This window comes from Amia ocellicauda, chromosome 10, assembly GCF_036373705.1.
Source record: "Amia ocellicauda isolate fAmiCal2 chromosome 10, fAmiCal2.hap1, whole genome shotgun sequence".
NCBI classification, from domain to species: Eukaryota; Metazoa; Chordata; class Actinopteri; order Amiiformes; family Amiidae; genus Amia; species Amia ocellicauda.
The window spans coordinates 8,523,804-8,538,198 of NC_089859.1; the positions used below are offsets into that span (position 1 = coordinate 8,523,804).

Below are 14,395 nucleotides of genomic sequence, written 5' to 3' on the forward strand. Positions count from 1 at the left end.
GGGTTACCTTTGGGACCTTGCTGAGGCAAGCCAGGGGGGCCTGGAGGTCCACTACTTCCAGGAGACCCTGGCATTCCCGGGAAACCAGCCTCACCCTTTGTACCAGGAAAGCCAGGGCTACCAGGAAGACCAGGCAATCCACTGTCACCCTTTGACCCTGCAAAAGCAGATCCATTCAGCATGAGAAAAAGACAACTTCAGCTTCAGGAATATGGGAGTTCTAGGGGAACTAGTGTTATTTACCCACATTTAGACATAAATGCATGGTTTCATTTAGGGTTAGGGTAATTCAAATTCTAGCAATATGTTAATAGTTGCAGTATAAAAAACAAATAGGCTCCCATTTTTGTATTTTGTATTTTAGATTTAAATAGCTATTTCCTTCAAATTACAAAGCAGGGATGGGAAAGTTCTGCCTCAATTGCAAGATTACTACGATGGCAAAATGTGAGGAGAGCTGTGGAAATGTCACCTGGTAATCCTGGGAGGCCGGGGGAACCTGGGCGGCCAATGCCTGGCTGACCTGAAGCACAAGAAAAAAAATATGAGTATGCTCATCTTACTCTGAGCACTGCAATTCTTACTGTATATAGACAGTTTCTAAAAGCATGAACACCACTACTATTGCAAGAAAATGCCCGTTCCTGCTGATGTCCCACAGATCTGCTGTAGAACCAAACCCTGTAGCAGCAGAAAAGCAAAAGGGTTAGTAACACATCTACATTATGGACTACTGAACAGATATTCAATTCCTTGCTATACATACAACTCAACATCATAAGCTTTCAGCACATTCATTTGGTTAAAAACAAATACTAAAAACTGAACAAGTTCGATGTTGAGATTTTGATATAGGATACGGAAACGTCCACAACTTGACAAGTTTTCAAGCTTGAAAGGCACAAGTCCACTGCAGTCTAATTAGCCCTCACCTGGTTCGCCCTTCAGCCCAGCAGGTCCAGGAATACCATCACGGCCCGCTTGACCCTTATCTCCCACCAGACCTGACTGTCCAGAGCGGCCTGGATCTCCTGGACGTCCAGGAGGGCCAGGGAGGCCTGGATTGCCCGGAGACCCATCAAGACCCTTAGGACCAGGGATTCCTTGGGAACCTGAAACAGATTATCCCGAGCCTCAGTCAAACAAAACCACTGCTAGTTGATGATGGAACAGTTGACACACACAAAATAGAAAACACCCAATTCAAATTTTACACCATGCCTTGGATTCACAGTGTATTCAAAATGCATTTGTAACAAGTGGTACTAAGTACACGTTTGACCTTCAACAGCTTCTAGAAAACATTCTAAATATATTATCTTACGCCCAGTTTCCACCAGCCATGCTTAGGTGTACCTCAGTGTGGCCGTTTGAGTCCAGGGCGTCACTAGGGCTCAGCTGCACCTCCACCAGTGTCCAAACTAGTTTCAGGAGGCACAGTTTCATACATCGTACCGGCTGAGTCTCAAACTGGTCTGAGACACGTACTGTTACATCCCTTATGTTGCTTGACTCAACGCCATATCAATAACTTGGAGCAGTAAGACATATATATAATAAATATATATATATAAATACACACAAACATGAAAGACTACAGTGACCATACATCCTGGATTTAAATTAAATGTCCCGAGTTCTTGTCAGTTCTCAAAATAGTTTCAATGTCCCGGTTTTTAGCTTTCCCCAGTTTACACTCTTAAAACTATGAAAATGTTAAAAACCGAGGCATGTTTTTATGTGATCAATCCAATGAAGAAGCAAATATTTTTATTGTATTTGTAAACCCTCATTAAACCACTTACTATACACTCACCTAAAGGATTATTAGGAACACCATACTAATACTGTGTTTGACCCCCTTTCGCCTTCAGAACTGCCTTAATTCTACGTGGCATTGATTCAACAAGGTGCTGAAAGCATTCTTTAGAAATGTTGGCCCATATTGATAGGATAGCATCTTGCAGTTAATGGAGATTTGTGGGATGCACATCCAGGGCACGAAGCTCCCGTTCCACCACATCCCAAAGATGCTCTATTGGGTTGAGATCTGGTGACTGTGGGGGCCAGTTTAGTACAGTGAACTCATTATCATGTTCAAGAAACCAATTTGAAATGATTCGACCTTTGTGACATTGTGCATTATGCTGCTGGAAGTAGCCATCAGAGGATGGGTACATGGTGGTCATAAAGGGATGGACATGGTCAGAAACAATGCTCAGGTAGGCCGTGGCATTTAAACGATGCCCAATTGGCACTAAGGGGCCTAAAGTGTGCCAAGAAAACATCCCCCACACCATTACACCACCACCACCAGCCTGCACAGTGGTAACAAGGCATGATGGATCCATGTTCTCATTCTGTTTACGCCAAATTCTGACTCTACCATCTGAATGTCTCAACAGAAATCGAGACTCATCAGACCAGGCAACATTTTTCCAGTCTTCAACTGTCCAATTTTGGTGAGCTTGTGCAAATTGTAGCCTCTTTTTCCTATTTGTAGTGGAGATGAGTGGTACCCGGTGGGGTCTTCTGCTGTTGTAGCCCATCCGCCTCAAGGTTGTACGTGTTGTGGCTTCACAAATGCTTTGCTGCATACCTCGGTTGTAACGAGTGGTTATTTCAGTCAAAGTTGCTCTTCTATCAGCTTGAATCAGTCAGCCCATTCTCCTCTGACCTCTAGCATCAACAAGGCATTTTCGCCCACAGGACTGCCACATACTGGATGTTTTTCCCTTTTCACACCATTCTTTGTAAACCCTAGAAATGGTTGTGCGTGAAAATCCCAGTAACTGAGCAGATTGTGAAATACTCAGACCGGCCCGTCTGGCACCAACAACCATGCCACGCTCAAAATTGCTTAAATCACCCTTCTTTCCCATTCAGACATTCAGTTTGGAGTTCAGGAGATTGTCTTGACCAGGACCACAACACTAAATGCATTGAAGCAACTGCCATGTGATTGGTTGATTAGATAATTGCATTAATGAGAAATTGAACAGGTGTTCCTAATAATCCTTTAGGTGAGTGTATACTACCAGCATAATGTTAAACCTAGTACAGATGCTTTACTGACTGCAGAAATACATCACTACCTTGAAAACATAGCGATTAATATAACCCCTACCTGATTCATTAATTACGGTGTCAGGACAAGGTCTTTTTTAAAGGAATCCCATACAAAATAAAAGTTGATGCCGTGCACGATGTTATTGATGTGATTAATTTATTTAGAGACATTGATTAAGCTTATGTAGGTTATACCGAGAAGAAAATGCTAATAACAAATTTGTGAAAATCTGTTCACATAAGTTATGGATCCCAGAGTGTTGTTGCCATATTAATATATAAAAAGTATTAGTTCTTAAGAAACTACATATAGTTTGATTGTAAATTTCATACTGTTTATTTCATATTTTAAGTGGCTACATGGGACAGATTTAAACACACATGCACTTTATTTAATAAGGCAACGCAGTTTAATTCTCCTGCAGATAAGAGAAACTATCTAGGATATTTAAGTTAAGCTATATTGTCTACGTGAATCGGATCATGATAAAGGGAGAAGTAATACACGTTTATTTTTTAAATGCGCTGCTCAAAAAAATAATCTAGATGAAAAGTGAGCAGATGCATGGAAATGAACACTTAAATTGTCATATTGTTATGTGATGTCATTTGTTTTATGTTTTCAATATGTCCCGGTTTCTACTTTTGAATATCTGGTATAAGACTAATATTTAAGGCATTTCAGCCTCCAGATTTTGAACACTAAATCCCAGAATGTCAAGTGCCCCAGAATGTGTTTTGACATTTGGCGTCACATTCACTGTACCTCACGAAAATGAATGGAATCGCTGCCAGCTAAGTTTAGGTTTAGAGCCCGGCCACATGGAGGTTCACCTAAACATGGCCATTGGAAACTAGGTATTAGAGAGTCGGAGCTGAAAGCAGGAGTGTGGATGAAGAACGATGGCCGACACCTGAAAGTCTAGAGTGAAAGTGATAGCCTCTTACGTACCTTGAAATCCTGGAAGGCCTGGCTCTCCCTTACTGCCCGGGCTCCCAGGCAGGCCTGGCAGTCCAGGGGAACCCGATGTCCCTTTAAGTCCTGGCGAACCAGGGAACCCAGGCTGGCCGGGGTCACCCTGAAAGTTTCAGAGTACAGAACAAAATGTACACTGTTCATCAGCAAGGACAGATTTGTGAACCAGATGTGACAATGGGCTACATGCAAGACTTGCACAAACACTTGTTGTACAACTACATTTTAGTGGTAAGTCCTGGTTACTTATAATAGCAGCTGGGTCTGGTTTCCACAGTTAACAGTGCAAAATAGTGTTAGGTAACTCATGTTGAATCTTTCTCTATCTACAGAAGGCTGTATACCAACACCTGTTTCCAGGAGGGGCTGGTATTTTATTATATTAGGTATAACTTACCTAATGGGCATGTACTCTACTACCTGTACTATAATTCAAGACTGGATTGTATAACAGGAATGGCGAGTATTCTAGCATACCTTGGAGCCTGGAAAACCCGGGATTCCTGAACCAGGTAGGCCAGGATCTCCCTTTTCTCCCCTGAACCCTGGGGAACCCGGCTGCCCAGGCTGGCCTGGTCGACCTGGCTGTCCGGGAGTGCCTTTAGCTCCGGAAGGACCTGTGGAGGCCAGATAAAGTCAGAAACGGTCAAATGAGTTGTGAAGATGCTATCCTATACTGACTGAGAGAATGCATTTTAACTCCTTATGGCTTCTAAGAAACTAGGAAAATATGAAATACCATCACTGATGTCATCTGGCAGTGTACAATTTAAATGTAAAACACTCACGCTATCTATATATCTATACACACATTTCAGGAAGCATCATAAATGGATAAAGAATGGAAAAACAGAGCAAAATACACCAATCAGCCATAACATTATGACCACTGACAGGTGAAGTGAATAACACTGATAATCTCATTATCATGGCACCTGTCAGTGGGTGGGATATATTAGGCAGCAAGTGAATTATCCTCATTTTGTCCTCAAAGTTGATGTGTTAGAAGCAGGAAAAATGGGCAAGCGTAAGGATCTGAGCGACTTTGACAAGGGCCAAATTGTGATGGCTAGACGACTGGGTCAGAGCATCTCCAAAACTGCAGCTCTTGTGGGGTGTTCCCGGTCTGCAGTGGTCAATACCTATCAAAAGTGGTCTAAGGAAGGAAAAGCGGTGAACCGGCAACAGGGTCATGGGCGGCCAAGGCTCATTGATGCACGTGGGGAGCGAAGGCTGGCCCGTGTGGTCCGATCCAACAGACGAGCTACTGTAGCTCAAACTGCTGAAAAAGTGAATGCTGGTTCTGATAGAAAGGTGTCAGAACACACAGTGCATCGCAGTTTGTTGCGTATGGGGCTGCGTAGCCGCAGACCAGTCAGGGTGCCCATGCTGACCCATGTCCACTGCCGAAAGCGCCTACAATGGGCACGTGAGCATTAACACTGGACCATGGAGCGATGGAAGAAGGTGGCCTGGTCTGATGAATCACGAGTTCAAGGTGTTGACTTGGCCTCCAAATTCCCCAGATCTCAATCCAATCGAGCATCTGTGGGATGTGCTGGACAAACAAGTTCGGTCCATGGAGGCCACACCTCGCAACTTACAGGACTTAAAGGATCTGCTGCTATCGTCTTGGTGCCAGATACCACAGTACACCTCCAGAGGTCTAGTGGAGTCCATGCCTCGACAGGTCAGGGCTGTTTTGGAGGCAAGAGGGGGACCTACACAATATTAGGCAGGTGGTCATAATGTTATGGCTGATCGGTGTATGGGGTGGGGGCGGGGGTGGTAATTATACACACACATACACAAGATGCAACCCACAAAAGGCTGACGCCTAAGTGCTGTAGTCTGACACAGTGGAGAGACATACCAGGGAAGCCCATCTCGCCCATGCCGCCCTTGGGCCCGGGGAAGCCTGGTGATCCTGGTTGCCCTGGGAGTCCTGGATCTCCTTTAGGACCTGAAGATTAAGCAGTACAACATTTTCAAAATGGTCACAGCTGAACTGGATAGCTAATCCAATGTTTAAAAAAACAAATGTATATAAAAAGTGTTCCATTATCACTTTATAGAAAATAATTATCTTCATAATGTCTTCCTGAATAATCATAAGCTGAACCAACCTGAAATATCCTCTATCCATACAGATGGCCCAAAATAACTATAATGTCATTTTCAACCCCCTTTATGGTGTGAGAATTTTACTGCTCAAGTTTTCATGTCCTTAATATCTGCAGAAGACAGAGTAGGTTGTGTATGCAGCAACGGTGGCAAAAATGTGGCATCACTGACCTGGGCCTCCTGGCTGTCCTGATCTGCCATCCTGCCCTGGCTGCCCACCGTCTCCTGGGAGTCCAGCAACTCCCTTCTGTCCTGGCAGACCAACGTTGCCTGTAATACAAAACCAAACTCTTATTTGTAAGAAGAGAAGGACGAGAGCACTGCGGTTACTTTTCTGTTTTTCTTCTTTGTACGGTGTCATTTCTCTCAATATCACTTTTAGGGGCAGCCTTTTCTATTTCTAGATACTATACGTCGCTATTTCTCTGGTCAGATTTCTTGTCACACTTCCCTAAACAGCACAGCTACAGATTCCAAATGAACAATGCTTACCTGGGGGTCCAGGGTCTCCCTTTGCTGCCTTCATATCTATCGGTATTGGGGTCATACTAGGGGGCCCAGGCAGGCCAATTTCACCCTTGTCTCCCTTTGGCCCTGGGCCTCCTGGGTTACCTGGTCGACCAGAGAATCCATCATCACCTGAACAAAAAGAAAACCAACAACACTGTCAGCATGAAAAGCACACCCTGAAGAGCCAACCGTCACACTACCTACAGGTCCACAGTGACGAAGCCCAATACAATAAACCCCACGCCAACCTCTCTCAGATTGGAACACTAAAAAATGCAACAAAACAAAAACTGCAAAGTGCTTTACTGTAACTATGAAACGAAAGACTCCCAGAATGTACCCTGCAAGGCCAAGAGGGAAAGGAAGAAACTTACAAAAATAAACAGTAGAGACCAAAATCTTTGAGTTTGGTTAGAAAAAATAAAAAAATAAAAATGGTACCTTTTGGTCCTGTAAATCCAGGGTTTCCAGGGTTGCCCGGTGGACCCTGGGGGCCCGGTGTACCCATGACACCCATTTCACCCTTTGGACCTGTGGGCAATAAAAAAAAAAAAAAGACGTAGATTCATGTCAAACTCAAGCAGATTCTAACAATCCGCAACAATCAAAAGTTAACACAGAAGTTAAGCAACAATTTATAGATCACCCACCAGGGATCCCTGGTAATCCATCTCTACCAGATTGCCCAGGGGATCCAATGGCCCCAATCTGTCCAGGAGTTCCAGGGAATCCAGGGCTCCCTCGTTCACCTTGGGGTCCAGGAATGTCAAGTCCTGGTGGGCCGGGGTCGCCTTTCTCCCCATTCACACCTGGAAATCCTGTGTTGGCAAGATAATCTGTATCAGAAAATCTGGGAAAGACTACATGTTAGAAACCTACTGACTAAATTTCCTTTTTCCTTAAAAACCTTGTGTAGGGTGACATGGCTGCCCAATTTATTTTTCTTTCTTTAGGAGACTATTCTGTATTGGTTGGAATGCAAACAATAATTCCAGAACCTGGAACTCTGTGCCACGCATTTTAAATGTAAAGGCAGAAACAGGTCTGTCACATTCTGATAAAAGTCGTAAGAGAAGCATCAATTTCATGTTTTACTCAAAAACCAGTAGTAAAATATACTAACAGTGTTTCATGTATTTTATACCAGTAAAAATCTCAATCTAATGTCCAGGATATGATTTGCTTGTCTGATATTTACATACCATGATGTTTAGTCAAAGAAAAAGGAAATATTCACACAATAAACACACTTAAAATGCGTTTTGTTTGTTTCGTTAACAAAAGAGTCATATACATTTGTGTCTATTATAAACATTTCAATGATTTTAATGATTCTGATGCAAATCTAATGTTGAAAAGAACTTAATAAAAAGATCAAGGAAGATTTTATGGACCCTTGAAACCCTTGGACACGTTTCAGGTCTGAGAATTGGAGACATCATTTTAGAAATGACTGCGAGTCTACAGAACAAACTGCCAAACCCTGCTTTGAGTGCACATTCACTGAGATCCTTTAAGAGAACGCTTGTAGAGCTACCTGGCTGAAAGTATTTGTGCTTTACAATTCAATGAACTGTAAACCAGACTGCTTTCAAAGCTTTTCGCTCCAGTGCAGAATATCCTTGGCTATACTTCAGCGAAATGTCTAAAACATTTCTTGTAGTGAAAAGCAACATTCTTCCCTAACCAGATTTGCAACTTTAAACTATTACATAACATTTATGAAGAGAAAAAACAAACTGGAATAGAAAACATAGCACATCAAACATTACTTTAAACTGTGGCTCCTACTTTCAAGAAGCGTTATACTTTCAAAAGAACAGGGACATTAAACTGACAAACTAGTGTTCACAATGGATTCAAACAGGATTCTAGGCTTCACAGGAAAACTTTTATGAAAACTACTAACAAAAAAATATAAGACTGCCAGTACAAAAAACCAAGCTGTGAAAAAATCAAGCTACAATACCTGTTACACCTTGAGGTCAAAGGTCAGCAGGTTAGGGAACACCACGGGGGTTGGGTAGCGAGAAGTGGTTAGGCATTTCAAACGGGTCAGAGGAAGATGATTAGAAAACAAGATAAAGGCGCAAAAACGGTTAAAATGCTCTACAGTTACAGCTAAAATTAATCTGCATTCTGTCGCAGGGTACACAGAAAAGAATTGCAACCATTTCTGGAAGATTTATTCTAGATCCTGATGGTATATTAGTGGGTTAGTTTAATGAATGTGGTTTATTAGAAAGAAAGGAAGAGAGGTTTGTGGTGTGCTGGTAAATATTGATGCCTTGCATAATGATAATATATAGTATTGAGCATTTATGGTATATATAAATACATTCAGAACACAGGGAGACTGTTCTCCATCTATAGTATATGGACAGGAAGCATTATGTCGATGTAATTTTACCAAAACCAATCAAACAAAGGATGCGATTTGATTTTACAACCAATCAAGCTATTAAGGTATACACTATTATGCAGACCTTGTGTAAATGTAGAAATATTATGTAGTAGGATTACATTTCTTAGCATAAAGTATGTAAAAGTCAACATTCGGCTGTTTAAATACAAAAAGGCCCACTGTAGCACTTCAAAGTTTAGACTGGATTTATGATCAGTGTATTTGTCCATTTTGCCACTTCACTAGAATGCATGGCAGAAACCAATATTTCAGCAATCGTGACTACTGTGATCAGTGAAGTTTACAAAGGAAGTCAAAGGAGTGCAAAATAAGAAAATATTGTAAGACACGAATGTCGATATAGAACAACCACAATGAATATGAGTGCATTCAAAATCTGCAGACAATGCCCACAAGCTCAAACCCATGTCCTGAAATCTTCAGTATGGATTCTATAACAACTTCCCTACAGTATTCGGTGGTACTGGGAACATAACACACAAACGAGACATTCACGTGGTGGGCATGCTGAACGCAATCAGGTGCTCAACCCCAACGTATTCGTGGTAGGTGCTCAGAAAGGACACAGACACTGCGTGGTTTAGAGGGGTTGGTGAAACCCTTACATCAAGCGTTACAAAGACGTGATGAAAAAATACAAAACTAGCCACAAAATTATCAGTGAGAAGCGTTTAACAACAACAACTGTGCAGCATAACCATTCTGGAGTGGATTGTTAAAGATGTACACATGCACGTATTTCCATCTTCAAATTATCCAAACAGGACATTTCATAAACATTAAATACATAAATAGAACTGTATAACAATGATCAAACAAGGTTCCTAACCATGGACATATGCAAGTTTTTTCATCAATCAAGCAAGTAATAAGATGCCCATTAGATCTTTGTGGTTTTAAAGTGCTGAAAACTGTTATAATACAATCTGTGTTGACCATTATACAGAGCTCTTTAAACACTCTTTATACTAAAAACTAAATTCATAATGAATATTGTAGTGGGAAACCTAAATGACGCTCATTAATTGGACCTGTGCGTTACAGCAAAAAATATGCATTCTATAACGTGCAGATCAATATTTCCATTTCCGAGGTCTGTTGAAGGCTTTCAAACACAGCTATGAACAGCACTTACACACCTATTAACAGAATGTGGTGTGGTGCACCTTATCTTACGTCACACAAAACTATGGATGGGCGACTATCAATACACAAAGTCTGTAACAGAAACAAAGAATTCAAGATATACCTGGGGGACCCACAGCACCAGGAGGTCCTGTGGGACCCGGGGGCCCCGGTATTCCAAATACTTGAGGTCCTGGAAGACCTCTGGCTCCCGGCGGACCAGGTGCACCAGGATCCCCTACAAAACAATCAGGCAGAGAGATCCATGTCAGGGATAGCTCTTCACAGAGTGGCGGTAGCTGCCTTTCAATATACAGTTATCTGCAACACGTGCCTTTTTCCAGTTACTAAAATAAGAAAAAACAAACAGTGGTTTTCAAGAACAGTATTGAAGTTTGTCACAGTAGCAGCTGTTGGATTACTAAAAACAGAACTGGTTCAATTTAGTACACACATAAGCCACATCTAAATTTTTGTGATATTTCATGCACACACCATAGGTCATAAACCAATCCCAGAGAATCACGAAGGTTGTATTACCAGCATCTGTCACAAATAAACATCCTACTTTATCACTGTCACAAGAAGTTCTAGAGTTTGCACAGTGTGGCACAGTAGGGATTTGTATATTTGATACAATGATTTGTATATTTTGTGTGGCACAAAGGTTGGTATCCCACTACAGTGTTATGCCAGTAGGAGGCAGCCTCTGGTACATATATTGGGTATCAAGAGAGAGGAGGCGGGGCTTGGTAGACAATTAAAATTTGTTTTTGGATTAAAAGGATGCTGGTGTTTTGTATGGGACCTGTGGGTTCCGTTTGTTAACTGGCGTTTCTTTTTTTGTGTGATCCGATGAAGGACCGGGTCGTTGTATTTTTTTCAACACTTCACAGAGTGGACTATGCTTTTAATATCTGTACGGTTTTCCACGTTTCTTTTTCATATGGATTTTTGGTTTGTGGAGGATGTTTTTTTCTTTCCTGTGCAGGACAATCTTACTTTGGAGTTCTGAACTCATCGGCAAACTGGCTTTTATCAATTCGTCCAAAACAGGGGGACTGCTGCAGGAGTAACAGCAACTGGCCAGTAAGACTATTGCGGTTTATTTTTCTTTGATTTACCTTAACTGTCCTCTCATTAGTTTTGTAAACTGTGCCACACTTTTAGATATATTGTTTACATTATTCTGATATCCATGTATCAGACTATGAAATATAGCTTTCACCAATGACTATAACATGTATTGTGTTCTCTCTATATTTTTCTGTCTTTGGTTAGCGTGTGTTGTTAACTGCATAGGTTGTTTTCCCTTCCATCACATTAGGTTATCTGCTGATGGATGGAAATGTTAAAAGGCTAAAAATCTAACCTTTAGATCCAGGGGTACCATCAAAACCTGGGCGTCCTGGCTGTCCAGGGTTCCCTGGAAATCCAGAATCCCCCTTCAGTCCAGAAGATCCTTTAGGCCCGGCAAGTCCTGGGGGACCCTGGGGCCCAGGGAGACCGTATCCTGGGTCTCCCTATAAACAAATACAAAAATGAGAATCACAATTTCACAAGATATACATTTTGTAATTACCAATCATACCCAGGTTAGCTTTGCTTTTGTGTCGCAAACATGATATAAATTCAAATCTCTACAATCACAATGAAAGAATGCTCTTTGGAGTCTCTAGTAAAAAAGAAAGTGGATATATGTTTAAAATGGATTAAAAATGCTCTTACCTTGGGTCCAGGTGTCCCTGGTGTGCCTGGAAACCCATCAGTACCAGCTCTTCCTGGGGGGCCAGGTAAACCGGATGAGCCAGGAGACCCTGGGAACCCTAATTCAGGAGGCAGGATGAAACACTTCAGCCAACTATAGCCAGTGGGATCGTAAGCAATAAAGTGTATTTTACCATCTGAATGTGGCATAATCTTACAGATTCATCATCCGATCTGATCCGCATTAATTTTATTGAGCATACATATTTCTTATAAAGTAGATCCACATTCTTACATTTGGTTGGAATATCCCAAGTAGAAAGGAACAAGTAATATTTAATAAGTGTTCTAAGGCACAAAGGAGCACATGAGACATTTTTATTCACTGGAAATTTTTCAGTAGACAACCTATAATACTGGCAGAAGTATCCATTCATCTTCCTACCTTTAGTTCCTGGAGGTCCAGGTAGGCCAATGCCCGGTAGGCCAGGGTCCCCCTTTGTGCCTGGCAGACCAGGAAAACCTGGCTGTCCGGGCTGCCCTGGGTTACCTGGAGAGAAAAAGAAAAAACACAGACAATCCATCAGCTTTCATTAGCCATTCACCATGTCGGGCTTTCAATGAAGTACCATGCAAAGAGACAATCAAAGTTGCATAAGCTTTTTATTCCACAACATTAACAGTCAGCAGGGTATTGTTGAGGCAAACCATATGATGACAATTCTGAAAGGGAGGATTTGGTCATACCTGGAGATCCTGGAAGTCCAGGGTCACCGGGCGATCCTCTGACACCCGGAGCCCCCTTTTCCGATACAGTTTGTCCTGGATCTCCCTTAGGACCTGAAAGTGCAGACATTCCACAGTCTCAGTCAGAACATAATTTAGCCAATGTGTAATGTGTTGGTTCAGGATGTTACTGTATAACCACAAAAAAAACATGAATATAATATATAATACATAATATAATTAATGATCTTCCCAAATTGAAAATCTAAAGAAAAAAAGAAAAAATAATGTTTATGAAGATAGTAATCAAAATGGGTGAGCGGACCTTCCGACAGTAGAAAAACAATATTGAGAAGATTTCTCATGGCTGTAAAACACAATACATTAGCAGTATCTTTAAAATGGGTCATATACCTCCATGACAAATGAAGACATGGGCGATTTAAAAATAAACAGCTATTAAGATTGAATTACATTATATATAAACAGTCTTCAGAGTTATACTACCATCCTATTACGGGGACTGAGAAACTTCACCTTGAGCAAGACTGATGAAGCACCCCAGAGAATAGGGTTTGGACCACTGACACAAATTACCTAGTCTTGTACAGTGTACACAATGTATTTGGGGTAACTATTGGACTAAAAATAAGACATATCAAAATAAAATGCAGCATTCATTTAAAATAAAGACCAGAGGCAGGTAATGTACTGAACTAAGAGTAACTGTACATGAACAATTGTTTACAACAAGTTGCCATATGCCCCGTTTCCACTGGCGGACCCGGCCCTGGACGCTTAAACGGGTGTTTCCACTGGCTAAGCGTCCTGACGCGTCCGTGTTTTGTGGAGGTTAAATATCTGGTGCTGGACGTGTCCGTAAGCATCGGTCCCGCCCACTGAGGACATGATTCGCTTTCAGGAGTGGAGGTGTGTGCTTGACTTGCAGACAGACAGGGAAGAGATCAGATACATTATATCGGAAGATATATCGGAAGTGCCGTGTGTGATAACGAAGAAATTACAGTTTTATTAGCAGCATGGAGCATGACTGCTTACAGTTAATATCCAGGTGTATTAAAAACGTGGACTTCACAGGACTGGTGCAGTGTTGTGACTAGTTAAAAATAAACTGAAGGATAATCGTCCTCGCATGGTAGCAGCCGATGTTATTAATATTGTATGAACAGCTGGCCGGTGTTTCAGGCTGTGTTGTGTGAATGGTGTGCAGGACAATCCGCAGCCAGTTGTCACCTCTAACGCTGGCATTTGTGATTGTACTGCTCAGCTCAATATAATCGCATTTCGGATTGGATAGTAAATAGCTGGTCTCGTATTCAAATGCACTGATTTGAATGGAAACCTGCTTCGGTTAAATGTATATCTTTTTAATGCAAAATTCGGATAATTAATAAAGTTATGGACGCGTTCACAATTTCACAAGGCAATTTCCACGTGTAAAATGCATACTGTTACATTTCAGACTTCAATCATACTTAGTACAAGAACAAACAATAGCAAGTTTATCAGCTACACACTTATTTTAAATCGACCAAGTAGTTTGAACTGTTTATATTATAACTCATTACTTAGCCTAGACTTTTATAATATATATAAAGATGTGAGCTAGTGAAATGTAACTACATTTAAGGCTATAGATCAATATGACATTCAAACAATACACAGAGAATACTGTGTGTCCTGCAGCAGTGCAGCTGTGTCGGTGCCCATGT

General features: G+C 41.5%; 1 protein-coding gene across 1 annotated transcript in view; it reads right to left on the reverse strand.

The window, feature by feature from the left end:
• Positions 1-14,395, reverse strand: part of col4a5 (collagen, type IV, alpha 5 (Alport syndrome)) — a 67,084-nt gene that overhangs the window by 11,317 nt on the left and 41,372 nt on the right. The window contains exons 27-41 of the mRNA XM_066714882.1: positions 12,684-12,776; positions 12,382-12,486; positions 11,958-12,055; positions 11,602-11,752; positions 10,354-10,467; positions 7,330-7,497; positions 7,121-7,210; positions 6,662-6,808; positions 6,341-6,439; positions 5,919-6,008; positions 4,523-4,662; positions 4,022-4,148; positions 933-1,112; positions 473-523; positions 1-157 (exon numbers count right to left, since the gene is read on the reverse strand). The exon at positions 1-157 is cut by the window's left edge and continues 29 nt beyond it. Of these exons, the coding sequence (XP_066570979.1) occupies positions 1-157; positions 473-523; positions 933-1,112; positions 4,022-4,148; positions 4,523-4,662; positions 5,919-6,008; positions 6,341-6,439; positions 6,662-6,808; positions 7,121-7,210; positions 7,330-7,497; positions 10,354-10,467; positions 11,602-11,752; positions 11,958-12,055; positions 12,382-12,486; positions 12,684-12,776 (1,810 nt within the window). The remainder of the gene's footprint in view (positions 158-472; positions 524-932; positions 1,113-4,021; positions 4,149-4,522; positions 4,663-5,918; positions 6,009-6,340; positions 6,440-6,661; positions 6,809-7,120; positions 7,211-7,329; positions 7,498-10,353; positions 10,468-11,601; positions 11,753-11,957; positions 12,056-12,381; positions 12,487-12,683; positions 12,777-14,395) is intronic.